This window comes from Lactuca virosa, chromosome 1, assembly GCF_052849685.1.
Source record: "Lactuca virosa cultivar CGN04683 chromosome 1, Lactuca_virosa_CGN04683_v6, whole genome shotgun sequence".
NCBI classification, from domain to species: Eukaryota; Viridiplantae; Streptophyta; class Magnoliopsida; order Asterales; family Asteraceae; genus Lactuca; species Lactuca virosa.
The window spans coordinates 286,164,400-286,188,991 of record NC_136426.1 but is presented as its reverse complement, the minus strand read 5'-3'; the positions used below and the strand labels follow the sequence as shown (position 1 = coordinate 286,188,991).

Here is a 24,592-nt window from a genome sequence, read left to right as displayed (position 1 = left end):
ATTTCTTCTTTTGTTCAATTATTGAACAAATATAACTCACCCCTTGCGTCTTCAATTAATTCCAATTAATCTTGAATTAATTCCAAACTAATTTTGTTTAATAATTAATCAATTCTAAATAATTTCACATTAATTTATTAACCATATAAAATAACAAATAAATTATTTAACAATTGATCTCATATTAATTTATTAATCACATAATAAATCAACAAATCAACTATATATTTCCAATTAATATATTAATCACATAGTATATTAACAAATTATTTTTCCATAATTTCCAACTAGTTTATTAATCATATAATAATCTAATAAGTTATCCATCTCTCTCCTAATATCATTTCTAGCCATTTCTGGTCACGAGGGCAACCCAAAAACGACTTTGCTTCTAATTACAAGAATATACAAATTTAGTTACTGGCTTAGACACCTTAATCCAACAGTTATACCTATAGTCCATTGAGGAGTTGGTTGTGAACCAGATAAGTCGTTTGGGATGATAGCAAGACCAACGAGTTATCGTGAGCTGAAGGAATGCTAATCGGAAACTTAGAAGTCTATGGGAGGATGGTCATATATCTTTGGTTATACCTATAATGGTGGGTAATGAGCTTAAATGTGGTAGGTATTGTATGTGTGTTTAGACTAGTTAGTCTGATTGTCTGGTAATTGATCGACGGGGGTATTGTTGGGTATGGTTTGATGTAAGACGTGAGGCCTTAGGTGTAAGTGAAACAATGTAAGAGTCTGGATTGTAGGTTCTAATGGAAGATCACTCGTCAGTGGATGGGATACACCTTGTCCATGTAATTGAGGATGTAGATTGATATGGAACAGGAAATGGCGTTTCTAGATGAGTATGCCAAATGCAAGAGAGTTTCAGGTGAGATTATGACTGTTGATCAGGACAGTCAGGGTTGTTTGACATATTATGGTTAGGTCCGTGTTCCTACACTGGATGTAACAAAAAGACATCTACATTAGGAGGGTCGTAACAAGGCACGGGATGCCAGTTTCTATTGTCTTTGTTAGGGACATTCGGCTCATGTCTCAGTTTTGGGAAAGGTTGTAGGAGGAGATGGAAGTTCAGTTGCGATTTAGCATGGTTTTCCACCTGCGAATAGATGGTCAGAGTAAATGAATGGTTCAAACATTAAGAGTAATTAGGATTGGTATGTTCCATTAGCTGATTTTTTCCTAGAATAACAGCTTTCACTCTTATATTGGTTCAAACATTAAGGTACAACCCGCCTTCACCCCCCATTATAGGGTTCGATGTCCCTGTCGAATGCATCGACCCGTGCCCTAGCTCTGATACCATTTGTAACATCCCCCTCTAGCACGTATCACAATATTGTTTGCTTTGGGCTCCCGGCACGAAAACTTCATAGGGGGTCACCCATCCCTGGATTGCTCTCGCCCGAGCACGCTTAACTGCAGAGTTCTTATGGGATCTGCTGCCCTCACGGCTTTAAAACGCGTTGTGATGGGGAAGGTATCCACAGCCCTTATAAGGAATGCTTAGTTCTCCTTCCCAGTCGATGTGGGATCAGGTACAACCCACCTTAAAAAGATAAGTATGGTCTGTCAGAAAACCATGTAACCATGCCAAGACCCATAAGATGAGCCGACAACGATCATCTACTGATCCATGACCAAGACCATAAAGCTCTGTTAATCACGCTCTAGTTACATGGTCGTGGTTCATCAACCAGACATGGGTTTCTGTCTTCTTAGGAATCAAGAATACAGAGGTACGAGCCTATAGAACAGATCCTGTTCAAGTAAGGTCGTACCTATGTATTCTTGATTCCTAAGAAGACAGAAACCCATGTCTGGTTGATGAACCACGACCATGCAACCAGAGCGTGATTAACAGAGCTTTATGGTCTTGGTCATGGCTCAGTAGATGACCGTTGTCGGCTCATCTTATGGGTCTTGGCATGGTTACATGGTTATCTGACAGACCATCCTTATCTTTTTAAGGTGGGTTGTACCTGATCCCATATCGACTGGGAAGGAGAACTAAGCATTCCTTATAAGGGGTGTGGATACCTTCCCTATCACAACGCGTTTTAAAGCCGTGAGAGCAGCAGATCCCATCAGAGTTCTTATGGGATATGCTGCCCTCACGGCTTTAAAACGCGTTGTGATAGGGAAGGTATCCACACCCCTTATAAGTAATGCTTAGATCTCCTTCCCAGTCGATGTGGGATCAGGTACAACTCACCTTATCGTCACCCCCATTATAGAACACAATTCCTTTTTATCATGTTGCTAGAATATACAGGCTTTCAGCCCTACCTAGCCCGAAGCCAATACCAAAGTGATACGAGTCATGCTTTACATGGCCAAAGGCACAAAGCCAATACCAAAGTGATAGGAGTCATGCTCTACATGGCCAAAGGCATCAAAATCCAATATCAAGTAATAACCACTTATATCAATAACACAAGAAAGCACATTGCACATATAACACATAACATACAATTGTCCCTATATTGAACTCACGATTCCGTGGTACGGCTCAACAAAGCAGCCGCACAATCCTACCTATTTAAAGTTTAAGAATAGGTCGAGGGCGTTGCGCCCCCGATGCCTCTAATCATTCGCTTTACCCGATAATTTCAAGCCTCCACGGGCCTATCAACAGTTTGGGCTTTGGACGCCGCACCAATCCACACTATGATACTAAATTATTTTGTCTCATTAATTGTAATACAAACCGTGAAAGCGTGGATAAGCTCAACGAGAACAGAATTCTCATGTGGAACAGAAGGGTAAAATCTCGTTTGATTCTGATTTCCAGTACGAAGGTGGGTTGTACATGATCCCACATCGACTGTGAAGGAGAACTAAGCATTCCTTATGAGGGGTGTGGATACCTTCCCTATCACAACGCGTTTTAAAGTCGTGGGGCAGCAGATCCCATAAGAACTCTGCAGTTAAGCGTGCTCGGGCGTGGGAAGTTTTCGTGCCGGGAGCCCAAAGCGGACAATATTGTGATACGTGTTAAAGGGGGATGTTACAAATGGTATCAGAGTTGGGGCACGGGTCGATGTGTTCGACGAAGACGTCGAACCCTATAATAGGGGGGGTGAAGGTGGGTTGTACCTGATCCCACATCGACTGGGAATGAGAACTAAGCATTCCTTATAAGGGGTGTGGATACCTTCCCTATCACAACACGTTTTAAAGCCGCGAGGGCAGCAGATCCCATAAGAACTCTGCAGTTAAGTGTGCTCGGACGAGAGCAATCCATAGATGGGTGACCCCGTGGGAAGTTTTCGTGCCGGGAGCCCAAAGCAGAAAATATTGTGATACGTGCCAGAGGGGGATGTTACAATTTCCTTGATAGGGAGTGACACGATTCCGTGAAAGGGGAATGTTGGGACCTCGATACATAGGTCCTTACAGGACTATTGCCCGAGTAGGAAGGTAACATATTGCTTAAAGCTGCTAGCAGAGTTGAGTTTGGTACATATAACTTTCCATATGTCGTAACTTCAGAAGTGTTTGGTGGATGAGACAACGGCGGTCCCACTCGAGGATATTCAGATTGGCGAGCGGATCAATTACATTGAGAAGCTGATTACCATCATTGAGAGAAATACAAAGACTTTGAGCAACATGGTGATCACAATAATGAAAGTTTAGTGACAACACCAAAATGGTTCTAAATGGACTTAAGAGTTAGAGGTGGAAATACATGCGTGTTACCCGAAGCTGTTTGCTAGTGGTGACTTCGAGGACGAAGTCTGATTCAAGCGGGGAAGAGTTGTAACACCCCGTTTTCGGTTAGTTATAAAGAAATGAATATTTAATAACTAATTTGAATGATGAGGTAATGGGAAATAAAATTTTAAGGTCTTATGAGTGAATTAGTTAAATGAAAAGCATTATATAAACTTAAAGTGACTAATTAGAAATTTATAATGATTCATTATAACTATTAAAAAAATAATTAAAAATATTATTAAAAATGTATAAAGAATAGTTATATAACCTAGAAATAAATATATTTAAGGGGAGGGAATTAATGGGTCAACTTAGAAACCTTGTATCGTAAGACTTTTGTTTAGGGAGGGGCTGTTCTGTTATTATGTGAAAGATCAGGGACCAAAAGAGTAAAATTCTATTTGGTTGCTATGTATTTGAAAGGATAACATTTAGAATGGTCCCTTGTTGCCGAATATGTATTTAACAAATATATAATTATTTAGCATGGGAAAAACCCTAAACAAAACAATTAGGTGTGTGTTTCATATGTGTTTACGACACAAGAAAGAAACCTAGGAAGAGAGGAGATCGGGAAAGAGAGGAAGACCGAGAAAGGAGGTAGCTGGAAGGGAAGAAGAGGCTGATCAATGATGACACATAGTTTATTTGACTTAGTCCAGTCCAATGTCATTGGCCGCGTACCAGTAACATCAGAATGGGGGGACTTGATGATATATGGTCCATTAGCATGGCCTAGACTGCTCTAGAGCGTCAGCCTGTCCCGGCGCGCTCCTGCCAGCCCTGCCTTGCATTCCTTTACCAGCCTTGTCGGGCGTTCCCTTGCCAGCTGTGCTGGGGACTCTCCTGTCGGCCCGGCCTGACGCTCCCTTGTTGGCCTTTCCTGGTGCGCGCCCGCCAACCTTACCTGGGGCACGCCCGCCAGCCCCGCCCGACGCCTCTGGGCGACCTTGCCCAGCTCCTTGCTAGTTGGGCCTGAATTGGGCTAGCCCAAGGCCTGACCTAATTCCCCTTGACCTAATTGTCCCCTATAAATAGAATAGTGCCTCCTCCATGAAGGAGGACCTTTTCCCGGGGGGCTCAACCGCCACCCTAGACTTCCCCCATGGCTCAGCCGCCACACTATACTCCGGCTAGGTGGCTCAGCCGCCACCCGCCACCGTCAGCCACCATGCACCACCACCACCACCAAGATGGTTCTCTCCAGCTAAGGAGAACCATCTCAGATCTACTAGCCGATCTAACTTGATCGTTGGAGTCCGCTCCTGGGGCACAGTCCCTGGGGCGGCTCTAACGGTTTTGCTCTGTGATGTCTAGATCTCCGCCGCAGCAGAAGACCAGCAGGATCGTCGGAGTTCTATGTTGCATCAATCAACAACAAGGTTTATGTTTGGGAATTTCTTGTCTAATACCTAAGATACCGTTCCCATTATTTTTTCTCCTCCTTTTTTCTCTTCCATGTCGAGATTTTCATGGTCGTCGCCATGCTCCTTTCCTGGCGTCGCCACAGGCTATCGTGTTGGGGTGGTTGTCGTTAGTCAATTTATGGCAGCAAGTAGGGTGGTCCTAGAGGTTTGACTAAGCCCTTGTGGTGATGTTTGCAAGCATAACCATCTTAACCCTAGTTCATAAACCCTAATCATAGCAATCTACTTTGTCTAGGCCTTGAATGGCATCATGATTTGATCTAGGGTTTAAGAACCACATGGGTTTTGTCTCAACAAGTCATCCTACTGTAAATGACTTTGTTTCTAGAAAATAAATCACTTTATGTTGGGTCTTAATGGGTTAAGGTGTTAAATAACCCAAATTAATCAAAGTTGGAATTGTTGGAAAAAATGACCAATCTGTCCCTGTCTTGCAAAAAATAAAGAAAAATCATGAAACATATTTTTTTGGATCGAGATCAGTGCCAAATTTTCGTATATGAATCTACTACATTTTATTAGTTTTTATCAAAAATAAAAAATGGCTCTAACTAGGGTAAAAACGATCACTTACCCCAGTTCGAAATGTGTTGCTAAGCGAGACAGTTTTGTAAAATTAGCCATAAATTATACAAAAATCATATGAAGGCGTGTGCATAGTCCCTGGAAAGATAAGGACCTGATATGTCTACATGAGCTACAATGTTTTCAAAATATGGGGCTTAAGGTGGCCAAAACAGGTCCCAAACAGACCTTAATGTTTATGTAGAAATATGAAATTTAACCCATTTGCCTATTTGCATAATTAGGGTAAATGAGTAGCTAAACTTAACTTAAATTGTTATTATTAGGGAGTATGAAGGGTTATCAGGTGTGAATAAGTCTCGGATTGCTTTATAGGTTACTTTGCTTTTAGAGGTGAGTTCCTCACTACACCGTGTTGTGTTATATCTTCTTTACATTAGCTTGTGTGTGTTATGTATTGTATAGGGATGGCAAAAAAGCCCGAACCCGATGGTGAAACCTGAAACCCGATCATTTCGGGTCGGGTAACGAGTCGTTATCGGGTTCGGGGCAGGAAGTGGCTTATCCTCGCCCCGCCCCGATTACATATATATATATAGGGTTAGGTTCATGTGAGACTATCATATTTTGTGAGACATGAGGACGCAAAATAAAAATTACCGTTTTTTTTCAAAATATACGTGAAATATTCTAATAGAATATTATACTGTAAATATTCAAATCGAATTTTTAGAATGTTAGAATATTAAACTATAAATATTCAAAAAATTCTAACAAAATATTAGAATATTATAACAAATCTAAAAATTCAAGTAGAATATTATAATATTTTAACATATCCACCAATATTAGTAGAATATTAGAATACTAGGTGTTAAACCCGTGTATTACACGGGTTGATTAAAAAAATATTAAATATTAAAGTGTAACATTAAATATTTTTTAAAATAAAATTTCGAAATAATAAGAAAGGAAGAAACATATTTATTGCAATTTAATGTCACATTTATTACAATAAATAGTTTACATATATAAGTATACGTATTATGTGGCTTTTTAATTTTAAAATTTGAAAAAATCCATAAAATGACATGTGGATATTATTTATTCTAAAAATACTACAAAATGACAAGTGTCAAAACTCATAAGAGATTGACAAGTGGCAAAAAAAACCTTCATTTATTAGAGAGGATTCTAACATTCTAAAAATTCGATTTGATTATTTACAGTGTAATGTTCTATTAGAATATTTGAATCGTATTTTGAAAAAAGCGGTGATTTTTTTTTATTTTTCATTTATTTTTTGAATAAATTAAATAATGAAAATAATATTTAAAAAAGAATTTTTGGATTTTTTTCTTTTATTTTTCATTTTATAATTTTTTTTATCTTCATGATAAGTGGTTAGGATCGTGTCCCCATGTCTTACAAAATTAGCATGGTCTCAAATGAATCTCTACCTATAATATATATATATATATATATATATATATATATATATATATATATATATATATATATATATATATATATATATATATATATATATAATATGTTCGAATCATTTTGATGTTAATTACAGGCATTCAAAGATAAAATACTTACTGTGAACAATATTTTTAGTTATTAAGAATCTGGTGTGAATAATCATTTTTTATGTTTTGACGTATTACACTAAACTTAAATCAAATAATTTTTATTATGACGTCTAGTTTATTTTATTAAAAGGATGCAATATATTTTTAATTTAAAAGGGAGGCTAGAACATGTATTTTTTTATAGTACATCGGGGTACCCTAAAACGAAATAAAGATTTTGTTATGAATTGTTGTAAACACGATAAGATACCTGAAACCCGACGGGAAAACCCGAAACCCGATGGGGCGCCCTGATAAGATACCCAAAAGATATCGGAGTGGGTTTGGGAAACCATGCCCCGCCTCGAACCCGCCCCGTTGCCATTCCTAGTATTGTATTGTTTATGCATGTAGTACTAGGCGGGGTAGAGTATAGTGGTTTGCCTCATGTATTGAGGACTATGCATGATAGGACTTGACGCACTCGAGTGGGGATTAGGGCATAGCCAATGTGTCACAAAGGCTTGACGAACTGAGCAAGGGGGATCAGGCATGGCCAATGGTGCCCTAATGGGTTCGGGTATGAGGGACAGGGCTTAGCCAATTTGTCCTAAGGGCTCGATGTACTGAGCCAGGGGGATCGAGTTTAGCGAAGATGTCCAATTAGGAGTATGTTTGTTATTGATGTGTTCTTTGACATGCATGCATGGTTATGTGTTTGATACCATTTGTATTTGTGAATAGGGGTAAGGTTGATATGATATGATACTGTGTATGTTTGGAATCCACTAATCTTTGTGCTTACCCATTTTCCCTTAAAAATATTGTTACATATACACATGATGGTCGGACATTAAGGGTGAGCATATTAACCGAAAAACCGAACCGTAACCAAATTAACTAATATAACTGAAACATTACTAAAAAGATATGGTGCGGTTTTAAATTTTGATTAACCGAATACATATGGTTCGGTTATGATTTTAATTTAAAACCGAATCACTATAAACCGAACTGAACCAATAATATTAATAAATGTTTTTAATATAATATAATATTAAATATATGGTATGTAATTATATTAGGAATTGAAAATCTAAAGAATAATTATTTGGAATTAGATATGATAAGTAATCTTCTATCAATGTAATTATATATACTCAGTCATTCCCTTTTTATAATAATGGACTTTATGTTTTTCAATTTTTATTGAAAAGTATTTTTATTTTTATGTCATCTTGGAACATTATGATTAACCGATATTAACCATCAATCATTCATAACCATTAATCGACTAAAGCTGTTAGCTAAAATCAATATTAACCGCTACCCAATGGTTATCGAAATACATTAACCAATTGTAATGGTTATGGTTCAGTTTTAATCAATAACCAAACCAAACCTCCCCATACATACTCCTACCAGGCATGATTGTACACGTTGGCTCGAGGCGGGATCCTGGGTTTTATTTTGGAACTTGAATAATAATGTTTTCAAAAATATTTTGGAATATTAATTAATCATGATTTTAAAATTGGATTTGATCTTGGGTTTTGAATGTTGAATTTATCCAATGAATAATATTTAATGAATAAGTTGTGTTGTTTTAAAAAGTTCAATTTTTTCGAAAAATTCGGGATGTTACAGGGCACAAATTATAAATATGTCATACACATAGTAATCATACTATATAATAAATTTAAATCTTTCAAATTTATTGCTTATTAAATATTCAAATGTAATTTTCTATTAAATAATATATAAAATTTCAAATTAAATATTCAAATTTAAATAATATTTAAAATTATAAACTAAATAATCAAATTTAAATATTATTTAAATAATATTTAAAATTAAGGGATTTATCAATTCAGATTTATCTTAAATATTTAAATTTAATTTTTTATTAAATAATATTTGAAATTCGATTTAATTTAAATATTCAGATTTAAATCTTATTTAAATAATATGTTAAATTAATGTGTTTATCCAAATCCGACAAAATCCAGCAAATTCTTGAAGGGGAGCGCCGCACCATATAAGGCACGCCGTGTCTTTTGAAGTTTCATATTTTCTTCGTTTTTATTAGGGGTGAGCAAAAACCGAACCGACAAAAGAAAAACCGACAAAATCACAAAAAACCGCAACCAAAAAACCGACAAAACCGCAATAAACCGCAACCAAAAAACCGAAACCGATGCTAAAACCAATGGTGCGGATTTAATTTTTGCAAAAACCGAATGTCAACGGTGCGGTTTTTATCCAAAAAACCGATCCACCAAAACCGAACCGCACCGCAAGCATGTATAGTAATAAATCAATTAATATATATTATAATGTAAAATACTTATAAAAGATAATATATTTATTATATGTTTACTTTGTGTTTGTGTAAGACTATATGGGGTGCAAAAAAAATTTCTATTGTTAGCCAAATGTACTAATCGACATGTGTAATAAGCCTATAACAAATTAAGTCATAGTCAACTAACCTTCGATTATTAATTAGTTTGTGAGAGTAGTCACATGTTGTATTTTAAGCTACTTATAATGTGTGATTATGTATTTTTGTTTTAGGCTGGAAATGAATGGTTTCAAAAATGAAAAAAAAAATCACAATACAAGCTTACATGCACATGGTTTTCAGTTCTTGCGCTTTTAGAAAACCGCACCAATAAACATAAAAAACTGCACCAAAGTCTAGACACGGTTTAAAATCGAAACCGCACCGATACAAACTGAAACCGCATTTAAAAACCGTAAAACCGAACCGTTGCAAAACCGCACCCAACGGTTTTAAGAATGAAAAAACCGCACCATATGGTATGCTGTTTGGTTTAGCCTTAAAACCGCACCAAACTGCACCATGCTCACCCCTAGTTTTTATTAGGAATTCATATAACTAAAACCAGTTTCTGGTACCACTGATGAGATTTATTGCATTTTATACATACTAGTTAGCGCAACGGAAAACAAAAAAACCCAGACATACATCCTAGGGATCTAGATTTTATTATTATAGCAACCTACTTTAGGCCTTGCAAAAATACTAACCTCTTGATATTCTTTATCCCTTGATTGATGATATCTTGTCACAACCACTTTGCAAGGATGAAAAGGACCTAAACCATGAATCCCTCTTTTGCTTTACACCCAAGACACCAACAATCAAATATGAACTTCTAAAAGAGAGGAGGCTTTTACAAAAAAAATTCTATAACTCCAAGGGATTATAATTTTCGTCCAAAGGGAGAGGAATGGGAGCTTTGGCGAAATTTATGAGAGGCAAGGATTGTCAGGTTTTGATCCCTAGCATCCTATTTGTAGTCTCCAGCTTAATTCAAATTTCTAAGGATAATCCATATTTTTATCTGAAATCGTCCCCTGTCTTTATTCTGGAGGGTTTTGAAATATTCCAATTGATTACTAATAAATTAATTAATATTCAACCCATTCAATTAATTAAAACTATTTAATTAATTCCAAAATAATTTCCAATTAACTTATTAATTCATAATAAATTAACAACCTTATTTTCTCCTAATTCCTTATTGCTTAACTGGGTCACGAGGGCAACCCAAAAGGGTCCTACTATTATTATAAACTAGGCGAATGCTCGCGCGCTGCGCAGAAACATCTATATAGTTGAAGTCTTTACAAATATATATATATATATATATATATATATATATATATATATATATATATATATATATATATATATATATTAAAATATAGCAATAACGTTGTTGTTAAATTTGATATAATAATTCGTATACTAAATTGATATAATATATTGATTATTTTGAATTATATGATGATATATAATATATTATAACTGCAGAATCTCAATCATTTGAATGATTTCTACCCGCGAGTTACACATGAATAAAATTAAATATAATATATAGTTTAATGTTATTTATAGTTGTTGTTATTGTTAATTATTTTTTTAAAATTTATTTGCTTAATATTTTAATTTCTATTATTATAATTATTTAAAACATCAAACATTGTTTTTTGATTTTAAAGGTAACAATATAATAATTTATTTAGAGTTATTTTTATCTGTTTTTATTGTAATTATTTTAAGCTACTTATTTAAAAAACTTTTAAAGATTATAAAAATATCTTTAGGAAATATTTTAGTTAAATTGAGATTACAATTTAGTTTTTACATTTATCAGTACAATTTATCACTTTTAACTATTTACAAAATAATCTTTGGTTTTTTAAGTGAAAATGAAATTTATATTTAAGTTGACATTGTAATGTTATATTTAAATTAACAATTTAAGCATTTTGTCCAAACTGTTCAAAAATTGTAGTTTTAAACTGATAATGGTTCACATACAACAACATATTAAATCTAATATGTTAAAAGTTAAAGACATAACTTTATAATAAAAAGTAAAGATATTATTTTAAAATTGAAATTTAGTATATTTATGATTACACTTTAGGTTTGATATTTATTTAACCTTATTAACCAACTTATAATCATTATTAGAAAGACACTACGATTAATCATTTTTAACTATTTACAAAATATTATTTAGGTTGTTTAAGTTAAACTAAAATTTATATTTAAGTTAACCCTGTAATGTTATATTCAAATTAATAATTTAAGTATATTATACAAATTGTTCCAAAATTGTATCTTTAAAATGATAATGGTTTACATCCAACAATATACTAAAACTAATAAATTAAGTATAATATGTTACAAGTTAAAAAATATAACTTTATAAGTAGAAGTAAAGATATTATTTTAATGTTAAAATTTAGTTTATATGATTACACTTTATGTTTGATATTTATTTAACCTTATTAACCAACTTATAATTATTATTAGAAAGATATTGAAAATTCATGGGAGTTTCAAATGAATGTGGTGAAAGGAAAAATGAATGGGAGTTTCAAATGAATGTGGTGAAAGAAAAATGCTTCTTTCATAATATAGTATGATTAGTCGAATGCCCGCGCGTTACGTAGAAGCATCTATATAGCTGAAATCTTTACAAATATATGTTTTTTTAAATATAACAATAATGTTGTTAAATTTGATATAATAATTCGTATACTAAGTTGATATAATATATTGATTATGTTGAATTATATGATAATATATACATCTATTAAAACTGCATAATCTCAATCTTTTGAATGACCTCTACCCGCGGGTTACTCATTAATAAAATTAAATATAATATATGGTTTAATGTTATTTATATTTGTTGTTATTGTTAATTACTTTTTTAAAATTTATTTGCTTAACGTTTTAATTTCTATCATTGTAATTATCTAAAACATCAAACAAATTTTTTATTTATTTTAAAGGTAACAATATAATCATTTATATAGAGTTATTTTTAACTATTATTATTGTAAGTTATTTTAAGCTTCTTATTTGAAAACTTTTAACGATTATAAAAATATATTTAGGAAATATTTTAGTTAAATTGATATTATAATTTAGTTTTTGTTTTTAGCACTACAATTTATCACTTTTAACTATTCACAAAATATTCTTTGGGTATTTTAAGTAGAACTGAAATTTATATTGAAGTTGACCATGTAATGTTATATTTAAATAAACAATTTAAGTATTTTGTCAAAACTGTTCAAAACTTGTAGCTTTAAACTGATAATGGTTTACATACAACAACATGTTAAATCTAATAAATTAAGTATAATATGTTAAAAGTTGACATAACTTTATAAGTAGAAGTAAAAATGTTATTTTAATATTGAAATTTAGTTTATTTATGATTACACTTTAGGTTTGATATTTATTTAACCATATTAACCAACTTATAATCATTATTAGAAAGACACTACAATTTATCATTTTTAACTATTTACAAAATATTCTTTGGGTTGTTTAAGTTGAACTAAAATTTATATTTAAGTTGATCCTATAAGGTTATATTTAAATTAACAATTTAAGTATTTTATACAAATTTTTCAAAAGTTGTAGCTTTAAAATAATAATGGTTTACATACAACAACATATTAGACCTAATAAATTAAGTATAATATGTTAAAAAGTTAAAAACATAACTTTATAAGTAGAAGAAAATAGATTCTTTTAATATTGAAATTTAGTTTATATATGATTACACTTTAGGTTTTATATTTATTTAACCTTATTAACCAACTTATAATCATTATTAGAAAGAAATTGAAAAGTCATGGGAGTTTCAAATGGATATGGTGAAAGGAAAAATAAATGGGAGTTTCAAATGAATGTGGCGAAAGGAAAAATGCTTCCTTTATAAGTATATAATGATATTACCAATTAGTTAATGCCATCTGACACTTTTTCCAACAACATATTTTTTGTTCCATCATCTAGTATGTGCCTTATAGAAGTGACCCAACACTTTCTTGTTGGCTTGCCAATGATGGGTATGTAACTGTGTATTTGAGCAAGTGTGACTTTTAGATAATTTATGGACTTGAAATGTATCTGTAACCTTAACTTTTATAGCCCTTAACTGCCATTTATATTTTTCACAAAGAAAACTGCTTCAAACCTATTGTAGATTTGTTGACTTTAATTTGAAATATGTCATTAACACATTTCAATCCCAAAGCTCTCTCTCTCTCTCTCTCTCTCTCTCTCTCTCTCTCTCTTTTCTTTTTTTGAACAGTTATAACAATTTCACATGTGAAAAGGGATTGTAGGCTACATAAGTTTTATGTTTTTTGAGTTGAAAATCCGGGCAACAGTAAGGAATCAAACATCCTCCAATGAGTAGTTTTTTTCTTCATAATATGAAAATAATTAGGGTACTTTTCCTTACGGGGTTGTCGACGCTCAGTTTCCTCCTCTTCAGATTCAGTTTCATCATCCTCATATATTACAAAAATAATAGAATTTTCCCATTGGGTTTTTGTATGGAGCTATATTACCATCATCAATTTTACCTAATCGATTGATGATTTATCACCCTCAAATGTTGGACCATCATCAACAACCACCTTACATTTATACCTAACATCACCCCTGTATACATGCACATTGTAAGAAGGAACCTTATTCATTGTCATAGGTAATAAATTATATATTTGGTTACTTATAATACTTGAAGACTCATTGCCATTGGAACGATTTTCCCCTACAAATCGATTGCCACCAAGCATCATCAACAACAAACAATTATACTGCGTTAGGATCCATACTACTAACAAAATTGAGAAATATTTAACATCATTATCGTCAATAATCTCTATAACTATGTTTGATCTAGGATATTCAAAAGACAAACAAATTTGATTAGTATATAACTTGAACTTCGACAACTAACATAATGAACCTATAAAAGTATATCGTCGATAAGTCTACATCATATTATGTGTAGTTTGGAGCAACATACTACATAGATACGTCGATTCACTCACATTGTCTTGTACTGCAAACAAGTGCTTTTAAAATACTACGAACAATACTCTGTATTCTGAACTTGAATCCAAGAACACACTTTTCAACCCGAAATGTACAGTGTTAGATTCTTCTGAATGTCATATCCCGCCAACCACTAATTTCGGAATGACCTTTACTGGTCTGGACATGATTGTTATATTGCAAATTTCAAAAAAAGTAATAATTACTTTTATTAATACTCTAGTTTATGTGGATTACTTTAGTTAATTTGCTTACTTGGAAAAAAACACAAACACAAGTTTCAAACCTTAATTAAGAAAAAAACCTCTTGAAACAAACACAAGTTTATCAAGAAAAATAATTACTTCGACTTTGCCGCGGGGCGAGGATTCACACGAATAGGCTTTCGCAAGATCTCGCTCAAATCAAACAAAATTTCACTGCCATCTCAATCGCGACTGATGCCTACAACCACCTCCGCCTCCGCTGCGGCGGCTGGTAAATCCCCAATTGCCTCCGACTCTGACGAATACGAGTACGAGTATGAGTACGAGGAAATAGAAGTAGAAGAAGAGGTAGAAGTAGAAGTAGAAGAAGAAGTCTCCGACGAAGAAGTCAATGAAGAAGAAGACGAGGAAGAAGTAGAAGAAAAGGGAGAAGATATATTGCCACCAATAATCGATGGTGAAGATCACAAGAAAAGTGCGCATCATTCTGTTGTCAAAATTGACGAAGAAGAAGAAGACGAAGAAGAAGAAGAAGAAGAAGAAGAAGAGGAAGAGGAAGAGGAAGAGGAAGAGGAAGAAGAAGAAGAAGAAGAACCGGAAGAAGAAGAAGACGAAGAACCGGAAGAAGAAGAAGAAGTAGAAGAAAAGCGGGAAGATATATCGCCACCAATCGACGAAGGAGATCACGAGAAAGGTGCGCATCATTCTATTGTTAAAATACTACTTTTGCCATTTTGACATCTTAACTAGGTTTTGAGCTATGCCCATGATTTAGTTTCTCTGTTATTATCACTGCTGCTTAGATTGGCGTATTTTAATTCTTAATTTATATGATCATGCAAGCAATTCCCCAATTCGCTTCATTCTAGGGTTTTATGCTTTTGTCAACGGACGAAGACTGAGGGCTCATCTAGTTCTTTATCCTCATGTACTTGTAGATTGGGACAAAGTTCTATACCTTATTCATCAAACATCCTCATTGTCTTGAGGATTAAATTACCAATTTTATAATATTATAGGGCATACCTACATTTACAGGCTACCCAAATAACCAGACACACTATTATCCCTAGACATTACATACTTTCATCTTTCTTGTTGATTCCATCACCCATGCACTCTGATTCTGCATTTCTGTGTAAAATTTTCTGTTTGCATAATGAAGATATTCATACTCATAAGTTCCCTTACATTCCTTTCACTGTTTCAATTGCTCGATTTCTAGATACAATGTCAATGGTTCTTCCTCTTATACCTACCTTTACATTTGATTGTTGTAATCACCTTATTTACTACCTTATAAATGCACATTGTCATCTTTCTCCCCCTCATATTGGCTCCTCCTCTTATACCTACTTTAATCATTCAATGTGGATCTTCTTTTAGGTTTCATCATCATCTAGTTCTATGATATTTACTTCCTTTGTTGGGCTTATATTGTGCCTAATATGGGTCTCAACCCTTAAAAACCTATATGGGTTGCAAACTATGCATGACATTGCCACACTTGATCTTCTATCCTCATCTATCAAGAATCTTGACAACTATTGAAGGTTACTCATGTGTCATAAATGTAAAATTACTTCTACATTTAGATATCTATGACTACAAAAAAGCTCCGATATTTTAATCATCTCCAACTTGACAAGACACTCGAAATTCAGAGAACAAGAAGAAACTAGCAACTTTCACATGCTTTGGAAAGTCTCCTTTATTCTACAAAAATGGAGTTATCTTTAACATGGAAGACCACTCAACCATATCTTCTACTTAAAAGTGTTGAAAAACACTCCTTAACACCAAAATCATCATTGGTGTTGTTTCTATTCTCATGGAACAACCGAGATGATTATACTAGTTTCCTTTGCTATAAGATAGAGACAAAATTTTGGTTTAGAAACAAAAACTATGGTAGTATTAGTGTAGGGATAGAACTGATTTCATGACTCAAATAACCAAACATACAACCATGGAAACAACACTATATGCTGTTACAAACTAGTTGTTCAATGGAAAGGAGGTGCTTTAGAGCATCAAAGGAAAACTTGGAATCTGACATGCTGTGGACCCTTGCAGGGAAAACAACAACTGTAGATGATGGTGGCATGCTTTACACTGACAATGATAATAAACCTTCTCAATCTGATCATGGTGGGATTACAACTTCTTCTGTCAATACTACCAATCCTGTTGGTGTATCAGTATCAGCTGAAGTAGTGAAACTGAGTGGAGAATCAGTGATTCAAGTTCCCAATGATGATGATGATAAATTCCCTCCTTCTGAAAAAGGATTTAAGGAGTCAAATGAAGTTATTCAATCCCCACTTTCTGAGAAAGAAACTAAAGAGACAAATGAAGGTAATTTCCCACCTTCTTCTGAGAATGAAACTAAGGGGATAAATGATCAAGATATGGATGATAAACACCAAAAACAACCAGAGTGTGATGGTGTATCAGTTAGGTACTTTTTCTAAAACATTACTAACTTCCTTTCTTTAGATTTTTGAACCCTAGAAGCCTGATGTATTAATATCCTGATTTTCCAGATTGGATGTGCCTCTGAGAAGGCCTAGAAGTTCATCACCTGTGACAAAAACCAAAGAAGGAAACAAAAGACAGGTTCTTGTATGCGAGTTTTTTGCCAAAGGTTGGTGTATTAAGGGAAACTCTTGTAGGTTTCTTCATATAAAAGAGTCAAAGGAGGACAAGCCATGTAATTCTCAAAACACCCCTTTGATTTCTGCTCAAATGACGAAAATACCCCCGTTAAACCATAGCTCTGTTTGGACTAGTACTTCAATGTTGTTTAGTTCCTCTTCCTCACCTTGGAATAATCCTGATTCCTTTCCAACCATGAATGATTACAGATCTGGTTCTGAAACAAAACATTTGTATCAGAATCAGAATCAGAATCAGAATAATGTTTTATCTGGTGATTCAACAAGATTTTATAAATATGATTGGGAGCCATCAAAACCCTTCAGGTCAATGTTTCTTCTCTCTCAAGGTCTTTCTCCATCTACTCTATATGATCCAATCCGTGATAGCATCGATCAACCAGATTATGGAGTTGGGGTTTCTAAATTTTCTTCCTCATGTCAAGGCCCTTCAACCTCAACCACACATTCACCAAAAAACATCAATCCACCTGTAAATGTGACACCACATGACATTGATATTGATAATGCCTCTGAAAGACATTCGGTTGCTAGTCATGACAAGGATACAAGTTCAAATAAAGTAAATGTAGAAAAAGGAAATGAGCATATGCATATGAGCCATGTTTATAATGGAGATATGACGGAAGCAAGTGAAGCAAATGATGGGCCCACAAAAAAGGAAATTAAAGTAACTAGTGAAGCGAAAGGGGATGAGGTTGTTATGCAAAGGGAATCGAAAGCCCTTAGACATTTTCGTGGTGCTCTTATAGAATTTGTTAAGGAAATTGTGAAGCCAGCATGGCGTGAGGGTAACCTTAGCAAGGATGCTCACAAAGTGGTTGTTAAGAAGGTTGTTGACAAGGTCCTTAGCACATTACCTTCTGAGAATATTCCAAGCACCGGAGATGCTACTGATTTCTATCTGTCTTCGTGTCAACAAAAACTTGTGAAACTTGTTGAGGTGCGTGTTCTCTATGAGGTGAATTATAGAATGGAAGACATTGTCTACTTAATTTGATATTTGGGTATATTTTTACTTGCAGGGATATATTAAGAAGTATGGGAAATCTTGACGTGCTTATATTTTTAGAAACTTTCATCAAGGGCGGAGGTTTACATGTATTAGAAGAGACACGGCCTCATTAAGTGCTGCAAGTTTCTATGATTTTGTGGTAGAGTTGTTTCTCCTCTATGACGTGAAACCGTTTATGTGGTCTTATGCTAAAAGTATGGATTTGGACATGTTTTTTTTACCCTACCATTATCATTCTAATGATTGCTATTATGTTGTGGTGAAAATTGGCCGTTGTGAGTGGAAACGACAATAACGTTGGTATAAAAGTAACAAATCAACCCATGTAGTTTATTAGTTTTGAATGTCACAAGCTAATATGACTAGATAATAATACTAAATTTCACAAAGAATTAAAAGAGTTTTAACACAACTATAATAATAACAATACTCCGGTCACATAAGAATAAGAATGAGGTAAGGTGTTGGGAGGCGAACCGTTTCCACATATCACCTCTAGCATAAAAAGAAACACGAGCGTGGGTGATCTTCTGCTATTGAAAGGTCAACTCACAATGCTAAGGAAGCAGATACTAACAACGAAGCAAGAAGCAAGTACTCGCAGAAGAAGTTGAAAGTAAATGGGGGACAATAGTAAAGCGGTAAAAACTTAGTATCGTGCTCGACCGATGGAAAGAAATCTAATGTCTAGCTAATACTACTCCACTACCTTGATTTTAAGCCTTCACACCCTTCTATCTAACGTCTTGTCTCTTCTGCATGAGCTAACTCATTCAAGTCTAACCTGACCTAACTTCTCACACTTCCTTGTCAAGCTTCCTCTCTTTGCACCATCAATAATGACCGTCTCCACCTTTCTAACCATAGTTATGGGTTGTCTACTACGGACATTGTTTGAACCACTACAATTTTCTTCCCTTTGTTTCTCGATGATCGACACCATTCCCAAGAAAATTTAGTTGTCTTGTTTGGTATCTTGTCCAACAAAGTTCTACCACATGTCCACCACTACATCATTTTCACGACCTTCATCTTCTAGTTCTTGAGTTTAATAGGCCAACATTCAAAATCATACAACAAAGCAAAGATGGCCTTACAACCACCCTGTGAAATTTACTGTTAGTCCGAACAAGAACTTGTGACGCACAACTCATTCGACTACTCTCTCTCCATTATAACAAACATGTCTTTAAATGACGGGTTATGTCATCTTCAGATCTTATAATACCCCTTTTCTATGAACCGTAGACCCTAGGCACTTGAAATTTTTCTTTAGGTGTAGAACTTGCTCATCGGTACGGACTTCTACTTCTTCACCATTTGATGCCTAGAAAGAGTTTAAAAACAAACTCATTTGAATTTGATGTGGATGAGCTGAAAGACGATCTATTTACAAGTTTAGAGGCATCACAAATGTTAAATGAATTAAAGACGTGACTTTAGTTTAGTTTACTTTGACGGATCACAACTCACTCATTTAATCTACGAACGTAGACACATAATCCCCTAACTATTTTAATCGTTATAGCTCGTAAGTAATTTTCTTTTAGGAGGATAAAGACAAATAATAATAGAATAAAGTATATAAAATAGAAGGGTCTTTTAAAATGCTTTGCATCATTCCTCATTTGAGTTATCAAGATCCAGCTTGTGGAAGACATTTATCACCTTCAATGGGTTTCCACGAATTCTCTAAGTTCGAACATTTTTTTTATCCAACCTCCTTAATGTCTCCTTGAATGCTTTAGCGCATGCTCTTGCAACAACTATTTGGAACTTAAATGTGATCTTTTGTAGTCATGTTCTATATGCGTCATTTCTTTTCTTTTGAAAATGATTTGTCCTCGAATCGAAATCCACATCAAAATGACTCAAACCGTGGATGGAAAATCACACCAACACTATACTTACCAAGAAAATATAGTGTGTAAGCATTGTCATTGATGCACTCTAGAACTTGAAATGAACACCCCTCTTCGAAGCTATTTGGACTGTTGTGTTAGAACTCGTTTTTACATATGTAATAAAAATTAATTACCAGGTTAACAAGTCATCTTATGCTTCTCTTTGTTGGTTTGTTTTGCATGTTGCTTTGTTTTCCCCTTTATGTTTAGCCTTGCCTTCGTGTGCATCCGTTTTATGAGTGCAAGCTTTTTCTTTTCATCCAAATTAGCATTTCATATATCTGTTTTCCAATTTATCTTTTTTTTGTCCATCGAAATTTAGTTGCTGAGGAATAAGTAGTGGATATAATTTCTATGGAGTTAGCTTGGTTTTAGACTAGTTGAAAAGTTAGTTTTTTCTTGAAAAGCTAAGCTAGCTGGTAGTTGATAAAGTAATAACATTCGGTAAAAACTAGTTTCTAAGCTAGATGGCAAATTTTAAAATGACATAAAAGGATATTTAGATATATAAGGGTATTTCATATAGCTTTCTAAAAAGCTATCTTACAAACTACTTTATTGGTCTCACCAAACATTACATTGCAATAAGCTCAAAGAATAAGCTAGCTTATAAGAAACCTTATTGTAACAGACTTAAATTCGACACTTTTCCTTGCTTGTGCGGCGTCCTGAGGTTAACGCTAGAACCACGAGACCGGCCTACCTCGATACACATGCAAATTGGTTTCGCTCTGCCACGGACTCATCATGGAGGCGACATTAACCCCCGATCAGTTGTGTCTAGCCCGCTACGGTCCCCTTCACAGTCAAGCCCTCTAGCATTTACGACTTGACCAAACGGAAGCGACTAGACTAACAACGCCTTCATGGACTAATAGGGCCCCATAGATCTCAACGACACACTAACCAACGACATGGTCTTCTATTTCTTTGGTCTTCACGGTCACACCAACTTTTGGTCGTGAATTCTCCCACCGCCAAACTATAGCACGACCTTATGCAGCAGGATAAAAATTATTGTCCCCTCGAATCTCGATCAACATCACGTATAACTACGCATCGCATTCCGTGATCCCAACCGAATACACATAGGGTCATGATCCTTGGCATGTGGCCACCCCCAGTCTACTCTTAGACTTATGCGAGGAGGTTGAGCAGTCCTCCGCAGGTCACCCCTCTAGGCATCCCAACTCAATGTATGTCTTATAACGCGACTCTGATACCACTTCTCACAAACTTAAATTCGACACTCTTCTTTGCCTGTGTGGCGTCTCGAGGTTCTCACTAGAACCACGAGACCAGCCTACCCAGATACACATGCCATGCCAACTGGTTTCATTTTGCCGTAGACTCACCAGGGAGGCGACATTAGCCCCCGACCAATTGTGTCTAACCTGCTACGGTCATGTCTCTTGAACGTAATTGTGTACTTCAACACGATCTTGAGTTTTAAAATTTAAACATTAAGAGCTTGGCATAGTAGCTTCTCGATCCTCCTCTCCATTTCTTTGACATAGTCATACGATTTTTGCTATGCTTTAGATTCTAATTGTGAAGATCATGAAAGAAGTGACTTTGTACAAAACTTCCTTCATGATCTTCATTGCATCCCAAGTCTCAATAGGCCTTTATTTATTTCTCCACCTAGTAATCACAAGCTCATCTTATTATGTTAGTGCTTGGAAAACTCAAATTATAGTGAGATTTACCTTCTTACGATTGGAGTGTTCATGGTGAACAAAGATGAACTCCATCTTTGTATCCCACTCGATGTATGATTCCATATATGATATTCTTTGAAATGAAGGGAGTTTCATCTTTTATGGAACTCAAGTTGTTGCCTTCAAGTGGTCTCCTTTTAGACTTACTCTTTGCCCCATTCATTGCTTCTAGCTTCATTCTCCTCATCCATTTGGAAACATGTGATGATAATCAAGATAAAAGTCTTTTATTGATTGTGTCTTTGATCGATTCTTTCCAAAACCCAGTTAGATTTATTTGTCATCAAACATAGTGTCTTGATTTTTCCATTAAACACTTGGATATGATCATATAAAAGAATATTCCATTTATGATTTTACAAGTTTTTTATCTGAGCATGGTTCTTGAGCCATAGTCTTACATTATTATTAGAAAACCGAGATATTGCTCTCCTTTGAACAACAATGATCTTAGCTCAGAAACCCTGACTCAAGCTCATAATTTAACCTATAAAGTTTGCCATGAAATCACTTTTAGATCACACTCACCAACTTAACAACTCAAAACTCTTTAAACTTAACCTAAACTTATCATTAATTCACCATGAATATGAGTTTTAGATCAATTGTCCTCAGAAAATCTTTATAAATTTCTCAAGCTCCTGATACAAATTAAAAATCTGTCAAAACATTATGATTAGACTAGATTTTTACCTCATTATTATTTCATGACAGTTTTGCTTTTATTTTGCTCGATGAGTTCTACAGGCTGTTCTCGCATCTTGTCTTCTATAAAAAACACCACTTTAAGACATCAAGCCATAATTACAGTTTTAGACTTATAATTCTTGAACACATATTCTATCATTGGTTGGCTACAATCCTCCCTTAGATCCTCACATATTACTTATAGGGTTAAATGCAAAAAAATAGCAACCTACTTTCATTTATTTGTCTATTATAGCATCCTACTTTCATTTCCTTCTATTATAACACTGTACTTTGAAAAATCTACCCAATTATATAATTTATAACAATTCCATCCAAATACAAAACAATTTTCACTGTTATAGTTGCATTAAACTCTGAAAGTTAGGTGTTGTAATAAAAATAATTGAAAGTACAATGCTATAAACTGAATATATTTTTCGAAGTACAATGCCTTAATAATAAAAGTATTGAAAACACAATGCTGTAATAGAATGAAATGAAAGGATGTTGCTATTTTTTTTTTTTTTTGTATTTATGGATCTTCTTGTTATTTCTTCACAGTTGACAACTTGATACAATATGTTAGCTATTTTTTTATTTTTATTTTTTTATTTAAGGTTCCTATGTAAACTCTATTGGTCTGTGGGAAACATTTTTTGTAATCGTTTGCATGTGACTGTAATAAAGATGATTATAGTTATATTGAACACATATTTCTTTAGATTATAAATATAAGCATTTAACCATTTAATTGTTCTAATACAAATAATTACAAGAAATACTTCCTTTTGGCCTTCACACAAAGTTGACCGGTATTTGAATCCTGCAGTTGTGATTTTTTCATATATTTTCTGAGGTGTCAGTTTTTGCCACGTGGACGCCATGTCAGGTCAGAAATCAGAAGAATAACCTAAAGAATGAAAAAGAGCAAGGAAACCTGTTTTAGGGGTTTCTATTAATTTCTAAAACTAATAAAAAGATATATGGGAGGTCCTAACTTATTAGAAAAACAAATGCATACTGTTAACTTAAGTATGAAGGTAAAAGACATGAATGTCCTTCTGATTTGTTTTGGCTTTATTTCTAGAATGTAACCAATTGATTTGAAGATAAATGCTTCTTCATAAGCATATAAAGAGGTGGATGTATTAAGAAGTGGCTATCACTCGAATCACAAACATATAAAGGTGACAATTCTATCTTCTTTTCCTTCAACTTTTAATGGTCGTTCTATTACACATTTTTTTTTTTTCGATTTGTATTGATCTTAAAGCAGCTATCATTTATTATATGTTTGTGAATTAGAACCTAATTTTGTGTATTCCCTTATAATTTTATTTTATAAAAGTAACTAGATAATATATTTTATCTGATAATTTTTTTATAGGAAATATTTACAACAATCCCCATAACATCCATTTCAATAAGCAAGAAATAGCAATGTACTCAAGATCCAACTTTTTTTTTTTTTTTTTTTTTTCGGTCTAATTTAACAATAACATAATCATAAATAATTCAATTTTAAATCGAAAAAAATTAATAATAATAATAATAATAATAATAATAATAATAATAATAAGAATATGTTTAAATCTGTTGCACAATATTTGTCTTTTTAACAACCACAGATGGTTCAACCGCACTGCAACTTCTACACGGTGTTGTAATCGACTGCATAATCTTCTTCCCAAATCCTC

The 24,592-nt window shown here is 34.0% G+C and overlaps 1 protein-coding gene and 2 non-coding genes across 4 annotated transcripts; 2 read left to right on the top strand and 1 right to left on the bottom strand.

Moving 5' to 3' along the window:
- Positions 1-1,584: 1,584 nt before the first annotated feature.
- LOC145151876 (small nucleolar RNA U3) lies at positions 1,585-1,797 on the bottom strand. Its single transcript, XR_013732425.1, has one exon. It is a non-coding gene; the product is annotated as a small nucleolar RNA U3 (small nucleolar RNA).
- On the top strand, positions 1,760-1,972 carry LOC145151877 (small nucleolar RNA U3). The gene has a single exon (XR_013732426.1). It is a non-coding gene; the product is annotated as a small nucleolar RNA U3 (small nucleolar RNA).
- A 13,043-nt stretch (positions 1,973-15,015) lies between these two features.
- Positions 15,016-24,077, top strand: LOC145166891 (uncharacterized). 2 transcript variants are annotated; one of them, XR_013740795.1, is made up of 5 exons: positions 15,016-15,581; positions 16,964-17,348; positions 17,434-18,508; positions 18,591-18,719; positions 23,983-24,077. XR_013740795.1 is itself a non-coding variant. In XM_079085944.1 (4 exons), exons 1-4 carry the CDS (start codon positions 15,122-15,124, stop codon positions 18,618-18,620), a joined length of 1,950 nt encoding a protein of 649 aa, XP_078942070.1. In that variant the 5' UTR covers positions 15,016-15,121; the 3' UTR covers positions 18,621-18,823. The 2 variants fall into 2 exon arrangements, 1 of the variants encoding a protein (XP_078942070.1); XM_079085944.1 differs by lacking the exon at positions 23,983-24,077 and having other exon boundaries at positions 18,591-18,823.
- Positions 24,078-24,592: the final 515 nt, after the last annotated feature.